Source organism: Micropterus salmoides, unplaced genomic scaffold (assembly GCF_014851395.1).
Source record: "Micropterus salmoides isolate LMB-PRFRI ecotype aquatic unplaced genomic scaffold, ASM1485139v1 Ms_hic_scaffold_6, whole genome shotgun sequence".
NCBI lineage: Eukaryota > Metazoa > Chordata > Actinopteri > Centrarchiformes > Centrarchidae > Micropterus > Micropterus salmoides.
The window spans coordinates 24,530,398-24,555,445 of NW_024044348.1; the positions used below are offsets into that span (position 1 = coordinate 24,530,398).

Below are 25,048 nucleotides of genomic sequence, written 5' to 3' on the forward strand. Positions count from 1 at the left end.
ACATTACATATAACTTCTGTTTAGTGTTTAATGTTTAGAGGCCACTCCTCAAAAGGAACGTAACCTCAAGCCCACATGTCTGACAGCCTCAGGCCTTCTGAAGTGTCCTTTAACAAGACACTAAATCTGCACCAGCTCCAAGACTGCATACTGTACTGCACCTGACTTCTGACCCCTCTGTAACTGTATTACATGTCTAGAGTACAACTGAGGAACCATTACACACACACACACACACACACACACACACACACACAATAATGTCACATTTATTAAAACATACTGTTGACTTTTATTTAGGCCACAAACAACTATCCTGCTTGACAACAAATACAGATGTTTCACGATTTCACTGTGTGTATTTTAAGTCAAAATGTTGCTAGGAATCAAAAGGTTTTCTCTACATACTGATATGTTAATGCGAAGAAGCTACACATATTTACAACATCATGAACAAACTGTATGTGTGTAATTCCCATATTTACATTTCCACTTCATCAACATATTTTACATTAATATACTAAATACTTGACAGTATTACATTTCACATCAGATTCAGCAGTTTTGCTTTTTAATCTGGACTCAAATGTACACTGCACACTATGTGGCTGATAAGATAAAGGAATAGTACTGTACAGTCCCTTTTAAAATGTCTAGCAATCAGTTAAAGTCAGTGTTGATGTATCTACAGGAGGTGGTTCCCTCACTGCTACTGAAACTTTGTTGATAGCTGGTGATTCCTCTGTGACACTGGATCTTGTGTTCAGTATGTCTTTTAGTATGTCCTAATTGGACCACATAAAGTTACACAGTCATGAGTATGTTACATCCTGTGTTACAGTAGCTCATTATGTGACATTTAGTATGCGCAGCACATTGAAATTAGACTTATTATTCTACCAAATGATCCAACATAAGACACTTGAGCTGTATGACTGCAGTTAAAGTTACTTCAGTTTTAACGGTGGTGACAGTGGTATTTAGAAATATAAATCCTGTAACTACTGAATGTATACCACAGAGCTTCCCAGACAAACTATAGGTGCTTATTTTTAATGCTGGCTTTAATGATCACTTTGTGTGCTATGATTGGTGAAGAAAATAAGTGAAATAGAAAATGTCCCTTTGAGAAACAGCCTTTGTTTTGTTTTGAAAACACACATAAACAACAATATTAAGGCTTGGTGCTGATGCCAGTGGACTGTTCATCCGCCTCTTGAAAATCAGTAACCACAGATAAAACCTCCAGTTACATAGAAACATCCACAGTTCATGGCTAGTCTCCAAAGGAGTAGAAGAAAAATGTCAATGATGGAAGAAGAGATGTAAAAGAATGGGGTCAAGTAAAATAAATGAATGATGGACGGATTTATCTTCAGTCTTTCCCAGCAGCAAATAATGACAATACAAGAATAAGCTTCTCTTGTGTCCTGTAGTTTCTTCCATTTCTAACAAAATGTTCACATGCCCATGCTCACTTTGGCTATAGCAGCAGACCATCCATCAGTTTGATTGTCACATTACAATGAACGTTTCTTCAAGGTTTCCCATGTAGATAGTTTGCTCAACTCTGGTTGGCAGTTGGCAGGCTCTCCTCTATCTTTATTTGTTACAGTCTTTTTATTATCAGCTCTCTTGTGACTATAGAGAAACCTTGTTACCTTCCCATTTGTTTCAGTAGTCAGTGTGTGCTCTGCATAAGTTTGGCAGCCGGGGATTTTGTATCATCTGGCCTCTTCGCCACATGTTTGTGGTGTGTGCTGTATATTTTTGATGATGTCTGTTTTTTAAGCTGCATGCAGGCATCTCTCTCTGGGTTCAGCTCAGTGCTGACAGCCATGCTTGTGTTGAAGGCGTTGTTTGTCTTGATGGAGGCGCGCGCGTATGTACTGTCATTGCGGTGGCTGCGTGTCATGGTGACTCTGAAGGTGTGTGTGTGCTGCAGTTCCATCTTGTCCTCCTCTGACACTTTGACGAAGGGACACCAAGCGAAGGCATGACGGAAACCAGCACGAAACCTTCAGGAAGAGAAGAGAATTGGTTTCCTTGAGTTTTGGGATAGGCTATTGGAAGCTGAGGAGTTTTTGGGTATGAAAATGTCTTTTACCTTTGGTTTAGACAGCAGTAAATTATAGGATTATACATAGTCGAACTCATCGCCAACCAGAATATGGCCAGATACACCTGACAATCAAAGGAAACATGATGCCCAATAAATACATAAATCAGACTAAAATGAATTAATAACATGCAGAAAGTAATTCTGTGTCTTATTGTTTTGAAATGCTATGAAACATAACATGGTAAAATTGTTTTCCCGGAATGTTATTAGGATATGTAAGGTGGTTGGGAAGGATGGGAAACCTAGAAGGTTTGGTCTGCTAAGGTTGTTATTATTTTCTTTATTTTGTTAACACTTTTACATTCACTGTATCTTCCTTTTTCATTTTTTTTTCTTTTGCTATTTTCTTTTACTTATACATTTCTTTCTTGTGTGTTTGTTATTTCTTTCTTTAAAATGAAATGGAGAATTGTCTTATTTAGTGTTAAATGTTACAGATTTACTTCATTAACAAAAAGATTATTTAAAAAAAAAGGGAGTGGCTAACCTGTTGAATGTAATGTTGTTTATAAATGTCTCTGTTAAATGATCCCAGTATGAAGTAGATGTGGTAAGGTAACCAGCACAGGGCAAAGGTCACCACCACGACAACCATCATCTTCACCACCTACAAGAAAATCACAGAGAGAGGAAAAGCAAGCCAATGTATTAATATATTTAAATTCCAGTGTAATATCACATGGTTCAGTTCAACTAAACTAAATTTCGCTTCCCAGTTTATCTGAGCATTATGATAATAGTGTGGGGGGAAAATAAAAGTGTGTGACCTTTCTCTTCGCTGTAATCTGGCTGTGGTAATGTTCTGTCGCCTCTCCTGGGATGTGCCCTCCCCACAGCGATTGGCCAACTAAAGTGTAGGTCACCAACATCACCAGCAGAGGGAACAAGTAGATCAGCAAAATCACTGCAAACTGGTAACTGCAGAGAGAGAAAGACAGTCTTTCTTTACATGACTCTTTCATTCTTGTTTAGATTTGTATACTTAAAAATGTGGCATACTTAGAAAGGGTTTACTAACCTGAATGACTAATACATAATTGCTTAATGGTGTCAGATATTTTGAGGTTGTGAGCCCACATTTTTTGGGGACTCCTTCGGTTGATATATATCCTGTTCCAACACAGCTTACTTTAGTTTTCAACCAACCCCATTTAACCCTTTATAAAAGTTATCAAGCCTGCAATTGCAAGTGTTGGTAAGTCATTGGTAAATTGTGCACAAGGTCTCAAACAGTCCTTTGTCTGTCTTTCTAATAATCTTATTCCTTCACCTTAGCTGATGTGTTCCTCCATAATCATCAGGCCAATCGACCATGCACACAGTTCTGGGGTAGTAAAATCTCGTCACGCTGTAGTAGCACTGGGGGAAAGCCAGTGAGATTGCTACAATCCAAATCAAGGCAATCACAACCTTTGTAGAGGTGGAGGAGAGGCGGGGCTTCAGAGGGTGGATGATGGCCATGTACCTGAAAGAAAATAAAAATGTTTATTCACTCATATCTATCTTTTACAAAATCAGAAATCTGATGTTTTAACTCACATGAGTAGACATAAAGCAACCCAAGTGACTCAATAAAGACACTACCTTCCTGTGTGGCCACCTGTGCCACAGATGGTTAAAAGTATTTTCATGATAGAATAGTACTGTACAGTCCCTTTTAAAATGGATAGTAATCAGTTAAAGTCAATGTTGATGTATTTATGTTAGAAACAGGAGGTGGTTCCCTCACTGCTACTGAAACTTTGTTGATAGCTGGTGATTACTCTGTGACACTGGATCTTGTGTTCAGTATGTCTTTTAGTATGTCCTAATTGGACCACATAAAGTTACACAGTCATGAGTATGTTACATCCTGTGTTACAGTATAAATAGCTCATTATGTGACATTTAATATGCAAAGCATATTGAAATTATTCTACCAAATGATCCGACATGAGACGCTTGAGCTGTAGGACTTTACTTCAGTTTTAACGGTGGTGACAGTGGTATTTAGAAAAAAAAATCCTGTAACTACTGAATGTATACCACAGAGCTTCCCAGAGAAACTATAGGAGCTAACCTGCACTTTGGTGATTTTGAATGCTGGCTTTAATGATCACTTTGTGTGCTATGATTGGTGAAGAAAATAAATGAAATAGAAAATGTCCCTTTGAGAAACAGCCTTTGTTGTAGAATCTATCCACTCATCTATCAAACCAAGCTGTCAGATAATGATTTTAAATCTCTTCACTCAAACTAATAAAAAAGTATTTGCTGAGTGTTATTCTTTGAAATCTAAAGCATTTATCAATATACTGTATAAATACAAAAGTATATTTTGAAAGGAGAAGATGTCATCTTTTTTGAGTATTTATTCATTCATCCTAGGCTGGGAACATGTATATGAGCTGTCAGCGTTACAGGAAAGGAACGATTTATCATGTGTCCACCTGTTTTGCCTATTCTTTTCATATATCATCCTGAAAACGTTATTCTCTACCTGAAAAGCTTTAATTTATCTAAATGTCCTGTAATTCAACCAAATAATGATGAATGAAGGCACCATCACCTGTACATCAATTACTACTTAGTGACATGTTAAGACTCTATTGATTCTGCAGACTTGACTTACTCCACCTGAGTGGAGGGCATTAACTAATTGAAAGGGAGGCCTACTCTACAGAGAGACACCACATTGCAAATAAATGACCAGTTTTATGTTTTGTGTGGTATTCAGAATTATTTGAATTATTTCAAGGTTCTGACTTTGACAGTCACATAGCAAAGAGAAAGAATATTACTCATGCATAAACATGCATTTGATTAAAGATGAATATCTCTATCTGTCTGCCTCTGGTTCTGTCCTGGCCATCTGCCAAAGCAATAATAATAATAAAAATAAAAATAAGTATTCTTCCCTGCATCTATTTGTGATAGAATAAGAAATCAATGTGCTGACAAAGAACATTGTGATGGCCGACAATTATCTTTATCATCAAACATAAAATATATCTTATGTATATTTCTATGTGTCACGATGCTTTAATGGGATCGGAGAAATCCTTTTAACCATGTGAACAACTGAATACTGAAACAAAGATTTATTAACCGCAGGCTCAGTCTCACTGACCATTTATGTGGCAACCCATAACGAATCTTATGCAATGTACTTACATACATTTGTAAACAATGTAACTCAGTATTGTCACCATAATAGTGAATTTAATTATTCAGGATCTGCATTGTGAATGTATGTGAATGACTGTGCCCCTTTTTCTTATTTTCAGTTTTATGGATAATAACTGTGAGATGATGATTTGCATCAAAGACGCAATTTTAAAGTCATTTTTATTGTATTCTGTTGTATTCCTGCCTAAAATTAAGATCACTGGAGCATACATGAAAACAAACTTGTCACCTAAATTCTGTAAGAAACCATAAATTATTTACATAATCATAAACATAAAAATGTAAATAAGAGGGAAGAATGTTGTATCTTGTATGTCTGTAATCTCTCTTGTGTAAAGCATCCCACTCAGGTTTTCTACTCGCTTTTACATGTGAATGGGGATAGACAAAACATTAAACACTTGTTCTACAATGCAGCCTAACACCACCTCTAACCACAGCCTCAAAAATAAACACATGCTGCATCATTGTAATACAATGTCGATTGCAGGGGTGCTATATTTTATTGCATGAGATTGTACAGGTGTAACTCATAAACTTGTAACTCAGTTTCAGACTAAGAACAGACTGACCATTCATGCTCCAGTAAGCATTAATGACATCTGTATCTCAGCTGCTTGTTGACCCATATCTCCTTCATGCAGCAGCTTCCTATTGGCTGAACAGTTTCTGCTGATATCAAGTCAGGCTCATGTAGCTGAATGAACGGTAAGTTCTCAAGGAGTTGCTGTTCAACCTCAAATGACAAAGCCCTGACTGACAAAATAGCTCTGAAATTTGTCGGGGAAATTTAACTGATGGAAAATATTGTCTTATGTCAGCCTGTATCAGCCATTGAAGACCAAAATACATGGGATGACAAATATTTGAATGGATATTTTGTACTTATCAACCAATATGTTAACCACATTTAGACTATACACCATGCTTAAAATCCATAAAGACAGAAACATTATCGTGTGGTAATGTGGAGCGGGTTATTTGCTATATTACTACTTGGGTTGTTCAGTAAATGGTCATCCATCTTTTTCTGTTTGCAACTCCAGAATGGAGATGAGGATCAGTCATCTCATAGTGGCTTCATTGATGGTACAGTTTGTATGAGAGCTTCAGCTTAACTGTAACTACTTAGTGAAATATTAAATAGTTCAAATTAGTTAATAATTCAGTTCCTATGTTTTTGCACAGTTTGTAAGAGAGCTTCCTTACCTGTCCACTGCAATGGCAGCCATTGAGTATATTGATGAAAACATGGCCGTGATGGGGAAGAAGTTCTGAAATCGGCAGTAGCCCAGGCCAAAGTACCAATCATTGTGGAGTGCATAAACAAAGTTAAAAAGAGTGTTGAAGGTTGCCATTGAAACGTCAGAGAAGGCCAGGTTGACGATAAAGTAGTTGGTTACAGTCCTCATGCGTCTGTGAGCAAGAATAATCCAGATCACTGTGACATTCCCAGTGATGGACACCAGGATGATGAGGGAGTAGGCTATAGCCCACAGAGCCACCTGAGTGAGGAGAGGAGAGGAGAAAGGAGAGGAGAGGAAAGGAGGTAGGGAAGAGAGGAAGAAGAGAGGAGAGAATTGTAACATAAATAAACATACTGTATGAGTAGCCACAGTAAAAGGGCAACAGGACAATCAAAAGAGCACAAATAAAAATGCATTTGTCGGGGACCATGTACAAAAAAAACATGAATTTCATAAAGAAATGCACCAGATTTAGCTACTGCAGTCATTAGGCAGGTAGATACCAGGCCTTGGTTTTAAGACAAATCAGTCTGCCAGATATATCAGAGCACATATTTTCAAACTTTTCAAACATCTTAAGGACCATCTTTATCACCCTAAGACTCTTTTTTGTGTTTGGTTTGGTCTGTTGTAGTGGTTTAATAAAACAACTAATATACTATGGTGCGCCCTTTCATTCTTTTGTCTAATTTTTTCATGCTTCCATGCTCTACTGGACGTAGACTATCTCCACCAGTAAGAAGTCACTGGTTCATTTCTGATTCCGCTGTATTTCTCCCACCTGCCAGTCAGGCTGCTGGAACTGATTCCCGGTCGTCTCGTTTCCGTCCTCCAGCCAGTCGGCGGTGACTGATAACGGGAATGAAGTGGCCTCCATGTTTTGTTCAATGTGTTGAATAGGAACCTCGGCGTTCATATTCTTCTCCCTGTTCACCTGGTGACATAAACTTTATGTGCGTTATGCGTAATGAGGTATAATGAAGGATAGACTGTATTCAAATAAAGATGTCCTTCTGATGTGGGTTTTTTTAGTCCCGATTTCATCTGTTAATGTTCTTCTACTAGACTAGGCTGTAGCCAAAGATATCTGAGTGAGCCAAAATATTTAAAACTTAATATGGAAAAATGCCATGAAGCACATATTTTTCATAATAATTTTCATCAATAAGATTTAATTGTAAAGTTTTTGAACCCTGAACCCACAATACATTTCAGATTTGAGGCAGTCATATCAACTGTTAAATTACGCTGCCAAACCATTTGGCTCGCTGAGCATCAGCAGAGTCGCCTGTGGGTTAATAATCATTCACCATGTCACCATTATGGCAAATTTCACAGGCTAGTCATAGCCTAATCATACAGCAGCACATGTTTAATAAACCATTTCCTCGTGCGTTAAATAAAGCTAAATGCACTTGGTTTAAGTCCGTATTTGATTGAAAAGATGCTAACACAAAATACATCCACCAACCAGCGTGCATTACGGACATTTGGCAGACGCACACAATAATAATGTTTTAAGCGCAAGATGTTCTCCACAGGAATAAGACTCAATCTCTGTCAGAGTGTTACTTTCATCTGGCTTACCTCTGAGTAGGCTACGTGATAGAGTTGTTAGTTTTACATCAGTTTGTCCAACCCATAGCCAATTATGTCCGAAAATTAGACTCCTTCTGCGTACAGGTCAGGTCCATCCAACAATCCATCAAGACATCTCAGGACATCTCTGCTCTCTCTCTGCACACTTTCTCTCCTGGAATGTGTAACTGATTATAAGCTGATGAATGTGAGGGAGACTTACAGACAGGTACAGGCACGCGACTGTGCGCGTGGAGCTGCGCCAACTCTGTGTGAGGAGAGAGTGTGAGAGAGAGAGGGATGATGAATGAAACCGGAAAAAGAACAGAACAGCTGTGGCCGCACTCTGATTTTCTGTCTCAGTTGTAAAACGCTGCAAAAAAATGTTGTTAACGTGTTTACATGAAAGAGAGAATGTGAGAAAACGCTAAAAAAAAAAAAAAAATAACACAATTGAAAGAGAGGGAGTGGCATTGATTGAAGGCATGTGTTGAGGGAACTATATACCAAATCAACAGATGCTGAGAGAAAAAGGACCGACAGCTTGGATGCTGAATGGGAAAGCTACAAAAAGAATCAATAAAAAGGGAATGCCAGAGGCACATCCTGAGTCTCTACTTCTACATTTTCCAGCACCTGTGAAATTGCCTTTAACCATTTCACTATGTATCTTCTTCTATTTCTGCTTGATACAGCAGACACACGGAGAAGGGTGATAGACAACATGTGCAGGGTTGGACTATTGTGTCCTCTGGTCCTCTGAGAACAGGTCCTCTGAGAACTCTTTTGAGCTGGATTGTTTGTACATTTTCATTCTGTGTGTGTGTGTGTGTGTGTGTGTGTGTGTGTGAGTGAGTGTGCATGTACAGTAGGTGCACCTGAAAGCTTCCTCAGTAAAATGTTTCCTTTCAAAAGGGTCCTTTCTTGCTGTAGTTGTGTTCAGTTCTGTAACTCACAATCATCCTCCACAATCTCTTGGGTCCTTTTGTGGGTTTTGACATGGCTGAAGAGGTCAGACTTTATTGCACTGTGGGATTGTTCTTTTTTTTTTGGTTCCGCTGGTAGGAGATGAATTCCTGATGGAGTCTCTCTGTTGTTGGTGTCAATGTGGATCTTTTTCGGGTTGCGCTGTGCTCGATGTTTTTCTACCTCTAATCTATTCACAATCAGCACAATATCAATACAACATTCATCATAATTTATGTGCTGATCATCCTCATTTTATAAGTTCTGTTTCTCAGTGACAAAGCAAAGAGATGCTTCATCAAGTGATATATTTGATATCTGAATAAAATCCACAGGTCATGAAGTGGGGGCACTGCAGAGATGAAAAATGGGGTTGATCACCAATTCCGAAGTACTTGCAAAGTACATCTCTGTGTGCAGTTGTTGGAAAAACTGCTGCTGTCTACTTTTAGTTAGAGCTGTGGCATCTGAAACATGGCAAAACACTTAAATGCCCCCCCAGAGATCATATGAGTCAGTGTTTATGGGCTGTTGGTTTAAAAATGAACATAAGTGAACATAAATAAAAATATTCAAATCTGAGTGTATGTAAACGCGCACTGGGCACTCGATCATTGTCTTGGTTTGTCCTGGTATTTCTTGAAAAACACACACACACACAACACACTGCATCTATGTATGTGTGTTCAAAAATAGTAGAAAGATGTACTTTTTAACCTTGTCACTTATCGCTAAACACAAGGTGCCACTAAGGACACTCTGTACCTTTACAAAGTTGGCATTTCTAGAAGGTACTGTAGCAATGTTTGATCACTGCAGTAACTCTGTATTTTTCCTTGAAATCAATCAATAACAGAGCTCTACAATGCGTGTGACAGGTTATCTGTGATACTATAGCTATTTGCTTTTAATGTGTAATCCTCTTTTGTACTGTTACATCTTTTCTTGTGCTTTCTGTAGCCTTTTTTTTAACCTCTTATTTCATTTCATGTTATTCCTCACACGAGTGCTCTCTCTGTTCTTTCCTCCCTCTCAGGGGAAATCTACTGAATGTGTTTGCGTGTATTTGCACAGAAAAGAACGGATAGAGGTAGAGCCTTTTCTCTGTTGTGTGTGTATTATGTACTGCATGTGTACGCTTTCACAAATCCTTATTGGGCCTGGTGAAGGGCATGTTGAAGGGTACATCCAGGGGAATGAAAAGGGGAATGAAGAGCACTTAAGAAAAGTTTCTACCAAGCTGGTGTAACTGTACTTACTAAACGTGGTCTACTGAATGAATAAAAGCCTGAGGGGAAAATAAAAATGTTTACTGTTCAGGCTCTGAAACTAATGAGGAATGGATGAAACACAGCCTATCTGAATCAGCACAGACAAAGACAGATGGCTGCATCGACTCACACTGCCATGTATTCTGTTAACTGCTGCACCTGATCACATCTCAAAGATAACCACCGACAAATGCATGAACATTTTGCACATACTAATCTGTGTTCATAATCCAGAAAAACAACACTGAAAGATACACAAAACAGCCATTTTCATGCCAAAGGGAATCTGATAAAATTTGTTATACTCTGAGGATACAAATTAAACACCTAAAAAACCTGAAACACCTGATTAAACCTGAAACTGTTCAGGTTTTCTTGACTTTGCATTTGTGTTGTCAGCCCAGGGTCTTTTGCTTGCGGAAGAATATAAGAAAAGGTGCAGGTGATAAATACGGAGTAACCAAACTAGGTGGGTGAAAATAGTGAGACAGCCACTCAGACACTCTTACATGCTTTATCGGCTGAACGGCTGCTGATAAGGGTTGACCATGAGCCAATGGTGCCGGACATACAGTATACACTACGGGCAATGGTTGGCCACAGCCTGCCCAAAGATGGCTGCCTGTTGTTTTGGTGTATCAGGGCCTGAAATGTCTTGTGTGGTCCACAGCTTTATATATGTGGTTCACACAACATGTTTTTTTCATGTGATATGTAGATAACAAAGTTAGTTTGTTGCATGTATGTTATTGAAGCAACATGGGTTTATTTACCAGTTAAAGAGGGTCAACTTTACATTTCTAAATTGTGTGGTGGGCTGTGGATGAGATTTAAACTAAGGCACTGCATTGATGCCCCCAGCAAAATTAGTAGTAGTAAATTCAGTAGTCTTAATTAAGAGGCTCCAAAGCCCACATTTTGGCAAGTTGGACTGTGGTCTTTCGTGTCTTTAATAATGATTTAGTTACTGACACAACATAGTAGCGGTCTCCAATTCTGTTTGGTCTCCCTGCTATACCTCACCACTAGGTGGTAGAGTTACATGTTTTGACCATAGTTTTGACCTATGGTTTTGACTCACTGTGTAATCCGTAATGTGCCACTTAGTTACTATATTAAACCAAAGACCACTTTTAAACATCATGCTTAAAAGGCAGAGATAAAACTGTGTTTACCTTTCATGTTTCTGCCATGATAACACCATTTTATATCTGAGGCTGTTAATGTATCTGTATTGCACAGTCATTGGCAGCACAAGTCAGGAGGAATTTGTTTAAATAAAGACAAATACATTTTTATCACCACGCTTGCTTGTGATTTTGAAGACTGACAAATTCCTGAATTCACAGATTAGGCCTTAATACTGTAGCCTACTGCATAATATTTGGCAGTGTGGAGATTACTGACTGTGGAGAAGGGGAGGTCAGTCAGTATTACTGTAGCACTGTTTTTATACTGGTGTTCTTGGGCAAACCACTCTTGAGAAGTGAGACTTTTACCGGGTTAAACAAAAGAAAAAAGGAGCAAGTGCAAAGAAAACAACAATCGTGTTTCACCTTACTCATCAATCATTTAAAAAAAACTAATTTAAAAGTTTAACGGTGTAAAACTCCCCTTCGCTCCCATTCTCAGTTTATTTCAGCCCACACATCTCGCATCCATCCATCACACCAACGTGCACTCGCAGGTGTGGTGACGAGGAGTCAACGCGGAAGCACCAGCTCAGCGAGCCGCTGAAGTCAACTAGTCAGCCGCGATGACCACGAACGAAGCTGTTCGATACTGTGAACAATGCTCCTATATTTTCCTCAAATTCATCCTGTTCGCCTATGCCATCGTCTGGTGGGTGAGTAACGCCGTGGTTATGGTTTGTTAAAGACGAGCGTGCGCTGTTTGGAAAGCTTTCCCGGCTTGAGGGGGTAAACAGGATGTTTTTGTGTTTCTAGTGGGGCTGTGTGCGCGGTTCAGCTCCATAGGAAAACATGTAAATGTTGTTATGGCGAGAAAAAGACAGAGATATAAGATTGTATCCCCTTTTTGCAGTGTTAGTTTTTGTGGCGTAGACTAACGTACAGGTGTGAAGCGACAGGTGTTATCTTTTTGAGTACTCTGCAGGCTGTTAGAATGGGGCCACACCCTCCACCTTTGCCCCAGTTTACCTGTCTAGTCCGTACTGGGTTAAACATAACTAGAGAGCAGACAAAAAGAGGTACAGTATATTTTCTCGGAAATCCCAGACGCTGTAGTGCATGTCCACTGAAGTCAAGCCAGCCTCCACTTTAAAAACGACAGTCAAGCCAGCCCTCGCGCTGTTTTGCGATGCGTGTTTCTTCTAGGCATTACGGTAACATCGTGTCGCAGCACATTTCAAAATAAAAGTGAGCTTCTGCTGAATAATGCAATTGATGTGACAGAAACGATTGAATAAATAAATAAATGCTTAAGACACCACAAGTATCTAAAGAAAATATTACAGTCTCACAGAAAGCTTACTACGTTCAGCCAAGATTCGAACTCATGTAAAAACAAAACCTTCTGTTTCCACTGATTCATTTCACTTCACAGTGACAGCAGAGAAGTGGAGGCTGGCTTGACTTCAGTAGCCTAAATGACTGCATTAAAGTTGTGGTAGGAATTTTATTTCAGAAGCATTTTTGTTAGATTTGTTGAAATTGTCTTTACATCCCGACACAATCAATAAATAAAATGCTCCACACCAAAAAAACGGTATCTGTGGCAGGTCACAGGCCTGTAATAAGCAACCTGTTTACCTGCCCGCACTAGCTGCCCGTGCACTCACTGCGCATGGAAATGTGTTGCGGGTGTGTGTGGGTGAGTGGCTTTTGGAGGCCTGAAGGGAGGGGGTGGGATCATTTTCTGTTGCTTACTTTCAAAATCTAGCTGTTTCTTGCTGGTTCTCCAACGTTACCTACCCTAGCTTTAAAGTGAGTTGGTGCAGTAATTGTACTGTAGACTACAAATAAGTTAATTATAGGTAATGTTTTCAAAGATATTGTGAATATAGTGAAATGGTGAAAGCCATAGCCAATGGCATGCCACAGTGCTCCACAGCTTGAAATATTATTGAAACCAGATGGAGTTTATAGACCAAACTATGATACTCTCCCTGTTGTATCCTAGCTTGTTTTTGTTTTGTGTACTCAGCTTTGAAGTCTCTGGCTTGCAGTCTATGCTGAAAAATAGCGATACAATTTGGTTTGTTTGGATTTTTTCACAGCCTTAAAGGTTCAGTGTGTAAGATTAAGTGCCATCTAGTCGTGAAGGTTGTGAATTGCAACCAAATAGCGTAGGAGTAGCTAAATAATGCATGTGGTCCTCCATTTGTCCTAATTTCACATCTCTTTTTACCACTTCGCATCACTTTCCTTGCGGGAGTTTTATCGCTAGACTACTACTAGCTAGACTACTAATGCGAATGAACACAACCCGCAATTAAAATAAACAGTTTCTTCCTTCAAGCCATCACTCTGATGAACAGTTAACTTCTGACTCAGCGTGTCAGGAACAACTTCTGTGCAAAAACCCACTAACTGTCTCTAATCCGCCACCTGTTTACTGGTTACTACTTATTATTTATTTGTCATTCTGTATTTCAGTGCTGTTCATACTGTTGTTAAATCATATAATCCGTACATCATATCCACCTACCTCAAGTACATAACACCCGCACATAATACTGTATGCCACATCCAGTGTTGGGCAGGTGAATCTAAAAGTTTTGCATTTCCACTTAGGGGTGTACTCTCTTTTGTTGCTAGCGGTTTAGTAATGGCTGTGTGATGTGTTATTTTGAGGGGACAGCAAATTTACAGCTATACAAGCTGTACACTCACTACTTTACATTGTAGCAAAGTGTCATTTCTTCAGTGTTGTCACATGAAAAGATATAATCAAATATTTAGAAAAATGTGAGGGGTGTACTCACTTTTGTGAGATACTGTATAAGATAAAGAGGTTCAAAATATATATATACTTTTACAATCAATATCAATCTTATTATAAAAGAATATGTTTTCATTAATTGAAAACTAAACCAGTCAACGTCTAACCAAAATAAGATGGTACATATACAGTCATAAAATAAATGACACTTGGTTTCAGTTTCTTTATTGTAAAAACACATTATTCCTAATATCAGTCCTGAATCTTAATACTAACTGTTGTTTGTTTGATAAACGTACGATAGCAGTTAGTGATAAATATGTTCTAAGATGATGTGATTCCTGGAGATGGCACTTGTTTCCACAAATATCTTATAACTTTATATTACTTTGATATTACGGAAACAATATACTCTGATGGCTTGCATTTCTGTTTTTAAAGAATACCAGTTTTCTGCAACATATTCTAACCCTGCAGCTGCTCCCACTTTGATACAGCACAACAGATTGTGTATTTTTAAAGACAGATGGCTGATTGACATAACACTTACTGTACAAAGGAAATCACTTATTTGTTTCTTTTGTGAGACATTTCTGAAACATTTATTCATGGAGAGAGAGTGAGTGGGATGGTGAGGCAGAGAGAAGCAGAGGACTCAGTAATGGGTTTATTATGGAGACTGAATGCTGCCTTGATAGGCGAGGTTGAAGCAGAATAGTGATTTATTATTTATTTACTTTGCTCATACAGCTTGTTGATTCAGTCATGTTAAAGAGTCGTTCTCCCCACACACCGTCTCCGTAGAATGTGGTTTGTGAAACAGTGAAGAATAAAGTTTAGATTAGGGCTGTGTGATATGACAAAAAAAATTCATATCCCGATATGGCATTTCAAATTGTAACTCTGATTCCGATTCTGGAGAAATCCAACGCCATGACAAATACCATAAAAGAGTGAACAACGACATAGCAAGTAATGTAACTGTTAGCTAGGCTGTGGATTAGCAAACTGACGCCACTTGCTGCTGCAAAGCTAACATGAGAGGATGAGACTGTCCCAGAGCAGCACAGTAGCTCCAGACAGCGACACTCACAACGTTACAGCTAACATCACAACAACAGCATGTCTTTGTGAACTATAAAGTAAGCTTTATGTCTGTGGGCAACGTTACCTGATTGACACACACATCATGGATAGTGTTGGGTGGCTTGTCCATTATTTTTAATGCAAATTTGTTCTCTGCAACACCGGCACGTGTGGAAGAATGGACCGCGGTGAAGTTAGTTTCAAGTTGGACATTAGTCTGTCTCCGGTCTGAGATGTGAAGCCAACCCCAAAGTCACTTAAACCGCCATTCTATTGAACAGCCAGCAGGGGGCGACTCTTCTGGTTGTAAAAAGAAGTCCGGTCCCTATAGAAATAATGGTAAAATGACCCTACTTCTCTCCTAATTTATAACCTCCAGTGTTTCCCACAGATTGACAGCGTAACTGTGGCGGGGGGTGCAGTAGGTGTTATGCCGAATTTTGCATGCCTGCTGAGAATTATATGAAAATGCCTTAAAGTTCTTTTAAACGCTATACTATTGTTTGTGGGGTTCATCTATAGTGATAAATGATCAGTATATATTTTATGAACGTTAAGAATCGTTAATATATTATTACACTTAGTAAAAGTATCATTTCTTGAGATTCAGCAAAAACATGTGGTGTTAACCGCATTCAAACAGCAAAGTGTCCTAAAAGGACCTTAAGAAGTGAATTGCATAATTCGGCAAAACAGATATTGTAGGCTACCTACCAAAATTTGCATCCACTTCTTTTCTCACTATAACAGAGCGTTACCTCCCGCGAAGTGTCATGTCACTAGACCTCGTGGGAGCAAGGCCTGATCATTGTTATAAACTCACAGTAAGCTCACGCAGTCTACCGGAGGTAGATTGTGTCTGACTTGACGGCGCTGTTTTTATTCCCCTATCTATCAAGTCGGCGAAAGTCAGTCAGTTATCTCAAACGCACTTCTAGACTACCGGTTATACGATTTATTTGACAGCTGTTCTCCAAAGTTAACATAGCTATCCTTATTAGCTAGACTCCTTACATGCTTGCTAATAACTGTTTTGAAGATGGGTCTCCGACATTGACAGCGTTGTGTTGGACAGATTTGTGCAGAGGTGTTTATGATACCAACCAGTTAAATTCATACAGGTCTATTGTCCATGTTTGCGAGAGAGAAAGAGAGAGAGCAACCGAATGAGAGGATGTGCGGACCGAATATCGTTCTGCAATCAAGAACGATTTTGGGTCGCCAAATTTACTTGGGCGGCTGTTAATCTACCTGGGCGGCCCGCCCAAGTAAAGCCTATGTATGGAAAACACTGACCTCAGTAAACACTTTCCTAATAAGTTTTTTTTTGTCTCAATCGTTAGTTTCAGGTCTTCTTCAATAGAACATGATGTTCATTTAGTAAATTATGGTCCCATTTAGAGGAAAATAGACCATAAAGTACAGTATGGTTCAGGGCATCTATGATTGACATGTTGTCAATGGTTGCAAAAAATCAACATGGCGGCGTACTCTAGGCCAAACGGCAGTCCACAAACCACGATGACTGTCCATTATGTACAGTCTATGATTTTCCGTTGGACATTCGATAGATGTTGAATTCCAACGTAAAACTAACTTCACCGCGGTGCAAAGTAGGGCTGCAGCTAACGATGATTTTAGGACTCGAAGCTTCTATAGATTATTTCATTGATGCATCATTTAAGAAGTACTTTTGCTTGCCGGCGTCACCTGTGTATGTTGATAGATGATAGATATTTATTACATTTATATTTATTCATTTAGCTGACGCTTTTAGACAAAGTGACTTACAGTTGCTATTTATGTAACAAACAAATGCATTTTAGTAATCGAATTAATCGATGATGATTGTTGCTCAAAAACATTTGTCAATTGACCCTACCTAGGAAAAAAAATTTTAATGACCTGTTCTTTACACTGATTCAGTGTCCCGCAGAATAGAATGTCCATGTATTGGTGATCAGCTGCTGAGGCTGCTAGCAGCCAAGGGAAATAACATATATTGGAGGAACGATGTACAGGAGAAGTTGAGTTATTTCCTGATCACAGTGGAAAATGATTTAAGTCATACAAATACAATGACTTAATCTAGTAGATCTTTATACTGTATGATCAAATATGTTGCAGTTGACAAATACTAAAACCAAAAACTTAAGCAAAACATGAAAAACTATTTGTAAGATTATTCCAAAGGTTGTGGTTTACCATCCTTGAAAATCATTCTGAAATAAATTGTTTTGCACATGTATGTAGTGAAATGATCCGAACAGTGCGTTTGATAGGGAGAGCAGACTTAGTATGTATTAAATGTAATTAGTCGCATTTAAATGTGACCAGGACATGATTGGAGGTGTGTAAAAGGATTTCGGCAGCAGTTTTGTAATTTGTCATAAGTTGTTTACTTCTGCCAGCTCTGAACCTCTTGTTCCTGTGGGTTGGTTTCACTTCAGTCTGCTGTACGAGGTTATCTGCCTTTCCTAACCTTTATTTACTCAGCGACGCTGGACTGAGAACACTATAATTTAACAGCGGCTCATGCGTCCACACACTGGGACAGTTTATCACAGCTCTTTGACTTTTGACCGCTGAGCAGCAGTAATTGCGTTGTTTTTTGGGACTATGTGCCTTACACAACTGTTGTTGCGAGAGAATAATTACAGATTCAGTCCTCTGCATTCCAGCAGCCTTAACTGCTACTACATGTCTATCAAATAAACATGCATAGTTCATGTGAAAATCCTTGTTTAATTGGCTTCACAGAAGTCATTATCTATTTTAAATGTGTATGTTAGTCTCAAGTGTTTTCTTGCTTTTATCATGTAATTGTTTTGTGTTTTATTGTTTTTACACTTGTTAAAGCACTTTGTAACTTGTAATTCCTCTACAAAAAAAGATTATTAATATCCAAGACATATTGGTGTCCTAAGAAATGCATCAAAACTATTATTTTCACACCATTGTTGGCCAAACACCATTGCACAATTTTGAAAATGAAAATTTAAACATCACAAATGTAAAATGTTTCTATAGTACTTCTTTTGTGGCCTTTTATGTTTGATAAACAAATGTATTAATAAGTTGGTTGGATGTGAAACAAAACTAAGAGCCATGCTAGCTGCTCTTTGTTGCTGCACAATGGTGCTTTGAGTTAAATGCTAATATCAACATGTTAACATACTCACAATGAGAATGCTAACATGCTGAGTTTTAGCAGGTATAACCATGTTCACCATCTTAGTTTAGCATGTAAGCATGCAAGCATTTGCTTCAAAGGGAGGCTGATGGGGTTTTTTTTCAGGTCATAAACTAAAATATTGGGCAAATTATAATATATAATCCTCCTGTCTAAAAGGCTCAGCATATGACTGCGACAAGACCTAACGCTTGTGCGTTGCCTGTTAGGAAAAGTGACTAAACGTCTTGACAGGCAAAAGTAATTTGCCATGTTGAAAAATGGAGAAAAGACGGACTCACTAAATTACAACTGTTCAGACACACCACCTCCTACTAAGTACCGCACATCGAGCTAAGGCAGAGTCAGGGACGACTCCCTTTTGATACATAATATGACGTGATGATGTTTAAAACAGCTACTTTTCCTCTGAATGTTTGCCCTTTATGTCTAAAAATGTAAAAAAAATTACATTAGCTTTTGGAAAATGGTCATTTTCAGTAAAGGTTAAGTATAAAATGCACTGCCCTGTATGCCCCAACAGCAGTTGTTGAAGCAAAATAATAGCACTGTGAAGTTGTTTTAGAAGAGCGTACTGTGTTTTTATAAAACAGCTTAATCTTGGCCTAATGCCCTGACATTGTCACAAAGTCATGTGCAGCTAAGTGCATGCTGATAAACAGAGTACTGCCTGTGTTATTATATTATTCCAGCTATCTTAGTGAAGATTTGTTTACACTAACCAGAGTGATTCGCGAACCAACAAAACACTTTGTAAAGAAATGTTGAGGCTTCAAGTGCCCTCCTCCCCTCTTGGCTGAATGGAAGTGAGTTCAGGGTGGGCGGCGACAAGCCTGCAGTGAGACACCATAACAGACAGCAAGCAGGGACATGTAAGGAAAAGAAATCATGGTAGATTATAAACAGTGCTGTCTGGACCGTCAGATCAGCTCACAGATAACCCTCCTTTCTTTCCACCCTCCCTTCTTTCGTCCTCTTCTCTGACATGATGTCTATCTTGATTTGGAAAGGCTAAAGATATTGTGGGAATATTTGCAACAAATATGTCAAAGAATCAGGTGTTTGCAGTTTAAACATGCTGTGATCTGCCTTCCTCAGCTAAGCACTGGGTGTGTGTGTGGGTGGGTGTGTGTCGAATGATGGCTCATGTGGAATGCTAACCAACGCTCCTGCAAGTGTGGAGACAAATTAAATTTATATATATAAAATACAAGTAGATTGTATTTTACTGTTCAAAATGATTTTAAACTGATTTGGCTGGCTCAAGTTAAAGGAAAACTATAGTTTTCTTTGAGTCTGGGTTTAATTTTTGTAGCTCCAGCCATCGAATCTGTTGTTCGCGATAGCATTGTAATTGCTGAGATCTTGAAGCACAGTTCCTTGTATTTAGTGGTAATGTTAGCACGCCGACACACTAAATTAAGATGATGAACATGGTAAACATTACACCTGCACAAAATCAACATGTTTGTAAACAGGCAGTCTCGGGCCACTCATGGTGCTGTAGCTCTGCGTGTGTGTGTGTTGCGCTGTACCACACACAGAGAAGTTGTTGATTTCTTTTGCACAGTTTTTTTTTTTTGCGCAATAGGACATAGCTCTTTTTAAAAATGCAAGACACATTTTAACACAACAATGGCACCCGAGCTGGCAAGAGTGATTAGCATTACGGTCCTTTATCTGTGCTGAAAGCAGTCCCCAGTCTTATTGTAGAGTGGAGTAGTAAATGACTCTATATGCTTCTGTTTCTGTAGGACTTAAATCGCGTGTGATTGGCTCACACCTGGTTGACAGCTTTTCTGTCTGACCACTATGGTTGCAACAGTATGAGATTTTCACGGTACAATAACCTTCTCAGAAAATATCATGGATTCACGGTATGACATACAGTATGTACAAGTATTCATATTAGTATTATCAGTTACAACGACCTTTTGAAGGAACAAAAACAGAAGGGTTTTTTGGTTGAACAAACACTTTATTATAATTAAATCATATTGCTATTATTTTTGCAATTTTTCTCTGGAGCACAACAATACTTTAATTTATGATGATATGGTGCTCTTGATTTGGAGGATGTTTAGACCAGTTATTCAGCCCTACGTCCCGTTTTTTTTGTATTTTTTTAATGACCGTAGATAAACAATATATGATATTATATGATAATGCATGGTACACCATGAAACTGGTATCCTCTGCAACCCACCACCAGTGTCTGTTGCCCCTTTTGTCCTATATGTTGTGGTGTCTGTGTTCCAGATCTCAGCAATTACTTTCATTTTATGTAAATGTTATATTAACTATTAGAAATAATGACCTGATCTGCACAAAATAAAGCCCAACTTGTAATAAACCATAGTTTTCATTTCATATAGTGCTGTATTGGTGTTTAGCAGCCTTCAGGTGAATGTTATAAATGTGTCATTGTACATGTAAGGCAGTTACATGCAGACTCACTTCAGCCTCACTGGATACAGGTCATTGGTGTTTGGCCAGTTACTGCTTTAGCGGCTTGATCACATTACAGCCCTATATTCGCTATTTGGCTGTAACTTGATCTGTCTAAGAGGCCTTTTTAATTTTAGATTTGCCTGGGACAAATTGTAGGGATAGACTAACTGCTGGGCTGCTATTGGATGGACTGTTTTATCAGTGTTCTGTTATCGAGTGAATGAACTAAAATCATCCACACCAGCTGTTTTTCTTTAGTAAAAAGCAATTCTAATAAACGGTTCACAACAAGGTGTTATGTGAGTAACCGGGACATTTGTTTACAATGGTGTGAGCACCACAAATTAAATTCCATTCACCTCTATTGTTTTAGGTATCATTTTAGACAAAACTATCTGCATTGCTAGATAATATTATATATTGGAAATGTTTTTTTCCTTTTATAATTTGGGTGGACTGACCATTTTTAAACTTTTCTTCATTCTCTAACCCCAACCCTGATAGGCATGGACAGTCGCCGTCAGTTTTTGCAAAATTAGCTACTTCCAGATGCTAATTTAATGCAGATTGCAGATGTATGTTAATGTGACACTGATGATGTAGTAATCAGTTAAGGAAGGCACAAAATACTGACCTTTGTGAGGAAGGATCAAACAATTTTAGTTTCTCCATAATTGAGCCTTGATATCATGCATTGCTCAGTTAATAGGCAACGGAATGTGCTGTAGCTGCTTAGTAGTGCTGAATATCTCACCAGGCAGCTCAGACTTATTAAAACAGTCATTACTCTTGTCAAATGGAGACTTTGTTAAGTCACTTGTAGCTGACCTGTTCACATATCTTTGAAAAGAAAGCCTGCAATTATCATCCATTAACTATAGCACCTGTTGAGACAGCTTTTATATCTGTAGCACAAAATCAAATTAGGCAGTTGATCTGTGATAACTGCTTTTTGAACACTTTTATGTTTTGAACATAAAAGCTATGCCAGCATCATTATAGGACTGTATATTTTAGTTGTGAAGTATCTGTTAACAAAAAATGTAAAAAATTCCAGACTTCTTTTTTCCACTGCCTTTTAATAAATCTAATGGAAGGATTTTGATTAATATCTTACACTGCCCTGTAACCTTTCCTGTCCTGTTTTATGTGTTAACACTTTTTTATAACTTTGTAACTTTTTATGTTGCCCTATGTTGCTTTTATGTAAAGCACTTTGAATTGCCTTATTATTGTACTATATAAAGAGAGAGAGAGTTCAGTGACACAAAGTTGATCAATATATTTCTGTATAGAGCAATGGATGGATGCATGAAAGCTGAAAGATTGTAAGAGAGAATGAGAAGTAAGTGTGTGTGATGTATTAATCAAGCATAGCATTAGTTCAGGCAGGCAACAAAGTCGAGCTCCGCTCATTCCTGCATGTCAGCGATAGCAGCCGTATTCAGCAGCACATCAGCTGACAGCTCAGCTCATTCCCCTCTTAGCATTCATTGTCAAATTCCAGACAAGGTGCCTATTTAAGCTGCCGTAGCCTTCCTGCCTGTCCTCGCTGTTTCCTATGTAAAGCTCATAACCCACCGCCACCCCAGCTCCACCTTTCAGGCTGTATCTGATAGGGATGCACAATAAATATCAATCGGATAAGTACTGGTCGATCGGCCATATCTCATTGTTGGAAGCATATCGGGGAATTAATTTGGCCGAATAGAATCAAACATGCTAACATGCGCTGCCGCGCTCTGGGCGAAATGTCGCTGTGCGCAGATAGAGCCACTCAGATTCAGTGCAGGTAACAATGTGCAGATTGAAGCTACATGGTAATCTAAGCTAACAGTTAGACTACAGAAAGCTTTCATGTAGCTCGTTGTACATCTAGCTTTGCCAAGCTAGCGTTGTTGCGGTGTGCTTTTAATAAAAGGATGAGAGACGTGGACAGAGCGGATCAATTAACCCCTTCTACATGTTATGCTTGTTAATGGATGTATCGACAAGTTGTCTTTTACTCTTGAGATTTTGTTGCACATACTGCAGTGGCTTGAAGTTACCTTCACTTCAACGTGCTCTCTGCGCTTGCCACTGTTCGTGCGTGTGAGCCCACGTGTGTGTTCATGTGCGGGAGGTGACACAGAGCAGCAGAGGCTGCATCTTGATAATAAAAAGTATGGTCTTCAACCCCAGGCCCGTTTAACACCATGCTTCAGTGCCCATCTAGTATCTGATTAAACATGTAAATTGCATGCCTGCTCTGTTTTTTACGGTGGTTCTTTACTGCTGCTCTCTGCCTCGAGCTTTCCATGTATGCACATGGATGGGCAGGGAGGTGCTCTCCCTACCTTATGGCTTTTCCACGTAGGCGCGTGGATGGGCAGGGAGATCCCAGAACTGAGCCATACCGCCAAATATAAATCCGCAATATCAGTCTTTGATGTAAGTTGTCCTGACTGAACTCATGTTGTGGGGGCATAAATCAGTCTCTGTAACTCTGACTCTTTGGGGACATCTTCTTCACACCATTAGTATAGTTCCTAAGAAGTCTAAAGTCAGGCTTGAATTGATTATCATTTTGTCTGTGTAATTGATTGAGATAAAGCCACACAGATTGGGTGTGTGTGTGCACACTCCAGTGCTCACTCTAGACAGCATTGACTTCACCATATCCAAAACTAAAGTTAAAGAAACCTAAATTAAAGAAAGCTGTCATTTACAATAACAACAATGCATGATCTGTTACTGCTGTCCATTACAGTCTGGTGAAAATGCAGTTTACTAGGGCTGGGCGATATGGCCAAAAATGTTATCACGATAAAAACATTTCATATCATTCGATATTTATAATTATCACGATAAATGTTGTCACATAATTTATTGTTTCTTTCAAGTTTAAAGGCTGATTTGAGCTCTTGAGTGAAAATTAAAGAAACCAGATGGTTAATTGTGTGGTTAAACTACTCCTTATGGTTAGAATGTAACAAACACTTGATGCCAACCAGTGGATCACTTCACAAATTTGAGGTAGAACATTCAAAACGATTATGAGAAAATCTTTTTTTCAAAAAATGATACGTAAATCTTAAATGATCCGCAAATGTGCAAAAACTGTTTTGTGTGTAAAGATAGATCCACAAATGCATAAACAGCACTTTGTATGTGAAATTAAAATATGTGCGTAGAGAGTAAATTGTACATATTTGCAAATTGCACTGTATTTTTGTGGATATGATTTTACACAACACAAATGTAAAAATACATGTTTTGGGTAGTGAGATATTTGTATTTTTTTTTTTTTTTTTTTTTTTACAGATCTCCGCAGTACACATTGGACAAAATTTCACAAATGTGTAAAAATGAAGTTACAAATGTAACATGACCCACAAATTGGCAGAAAGCAATCTGCAAATGTGCAATAATTGTTTTGTGTGTAGAAGTCTCTGTATTTTTGTGGATATGATTTTACACATCACAAATGTAAAAATACACATTTGTAGAGAGTGAAATATTTGCGCATCATAGTACACATTTGTGGATTGTTTTCTGTGGGTTACAAATATTAAAGTTCAATAAAATCTTCCATAGAGGTGAACATGAATGTGTGCACCAAATGTCATGGGAATTTATCCTAGGTGTTATGAAATTTCACTATAAACCACTAACGTGAACCTGGTGGTGTAAGAGGCGATATCTAAGGATCACCAAAGTCGTCCTCTAGGGACCGTAATATATAAAAAAATATATAAAATTTCATGGCAATCTATCCAATAATTGTTGAGATATTTCAGTCTGGACCAAAGTTTTGGATGTATGGGTTCTTAAAACCAAGCTGCTATCATGGCTAAGTGGTTGGAACAGAAACTGCAAGCAAACAAAAGAGTATAAATTACACCTGTCTGTGTTTTTGTTGTCTTTGATATATGTCGAAAACCTGGTTACCCCATAACTTTCCTGTGCCAGTGCTTCCTTTTATACATAATTTGAGTGGTGGCTGTGAAAGTAGCAATTGCAAAAATTGTGAGATGTTGGCCCACTGAGTGTTTTCTTCTTTTAGTAATATTAAAAGCTGCTG

The 25,048-nt window shown here is 38.5% G+C and overlaps 2 protein-coding genes across 4 annotated transcripts in view; one reads left to right on the forward strand and one right to left on the reverse strand.

Annotated features, from left to right (window-relative positions):
- Positions 1–23: 23 nt before the first annotated feature.
- tacr2 (tachykinin receptor 2) lies at positions 24–8,392 on the reverse strand. 2 transcript variants are annotated; one of them, XM_038700973.1, is made up of 8 exons: positions 8,125–8,392; positions 7,319–7,471; positions 6,500–6,795; positions 3,393–3,587; positions 2,890–3,040; positions 2,610–2,729; positions 2,108–2,184; positions 24–2,018 (listed from the first exon to the last, which is right to left on the reverse strand). In XM_038700973.1, the coding sequence occupies exons 2-8, from the start codon at positions 7,451–7,453 to the stop codon at positions 1,682–1,684; spliced, it is 1,311 nt and encodes a 436-aa protein (XP_038556901.1). In that variant the 5' UTR covers positions 7,454–7,471; positions 8,125–8,392; the 3' UTR covers positions 24–1,681. The 2 variants fall into 2 exon arrangements, with proteins under 2 accessions (XP_038556901.1, XP_038556902.1); XM_038700974.1 differs by lacking the exon at positions 8,125–8,392 and having other exon boundaries at positions 7,319–7,480.
- A 3,614-nt stretch (positions 8,393–12,006) lies between these two features.
- The window catches only part of tspan15 (tetraspanin 15), a 41,416-nt gene continuing 28,374 nt past the window's right edge, over positions 12,007–25,048 (forward strand). The window contains exon 1 of one of the 2 annotated variants that reach the window (XM_038701177.1): positions 12,007–12,194. In XM_038701177.1, the coding sequence (XP_038557105.1) occupies positions 12,144–12,194 (51 nt within the window). In that variant the 5' untranslated portion in view covers positions 12,007–12,143. Of the gene's footprint in view, positions 12,199–25,048 lie in introns of both variants that reach the window. The other variant, XM_038701176.1, reaches the window with a different exon arrangement.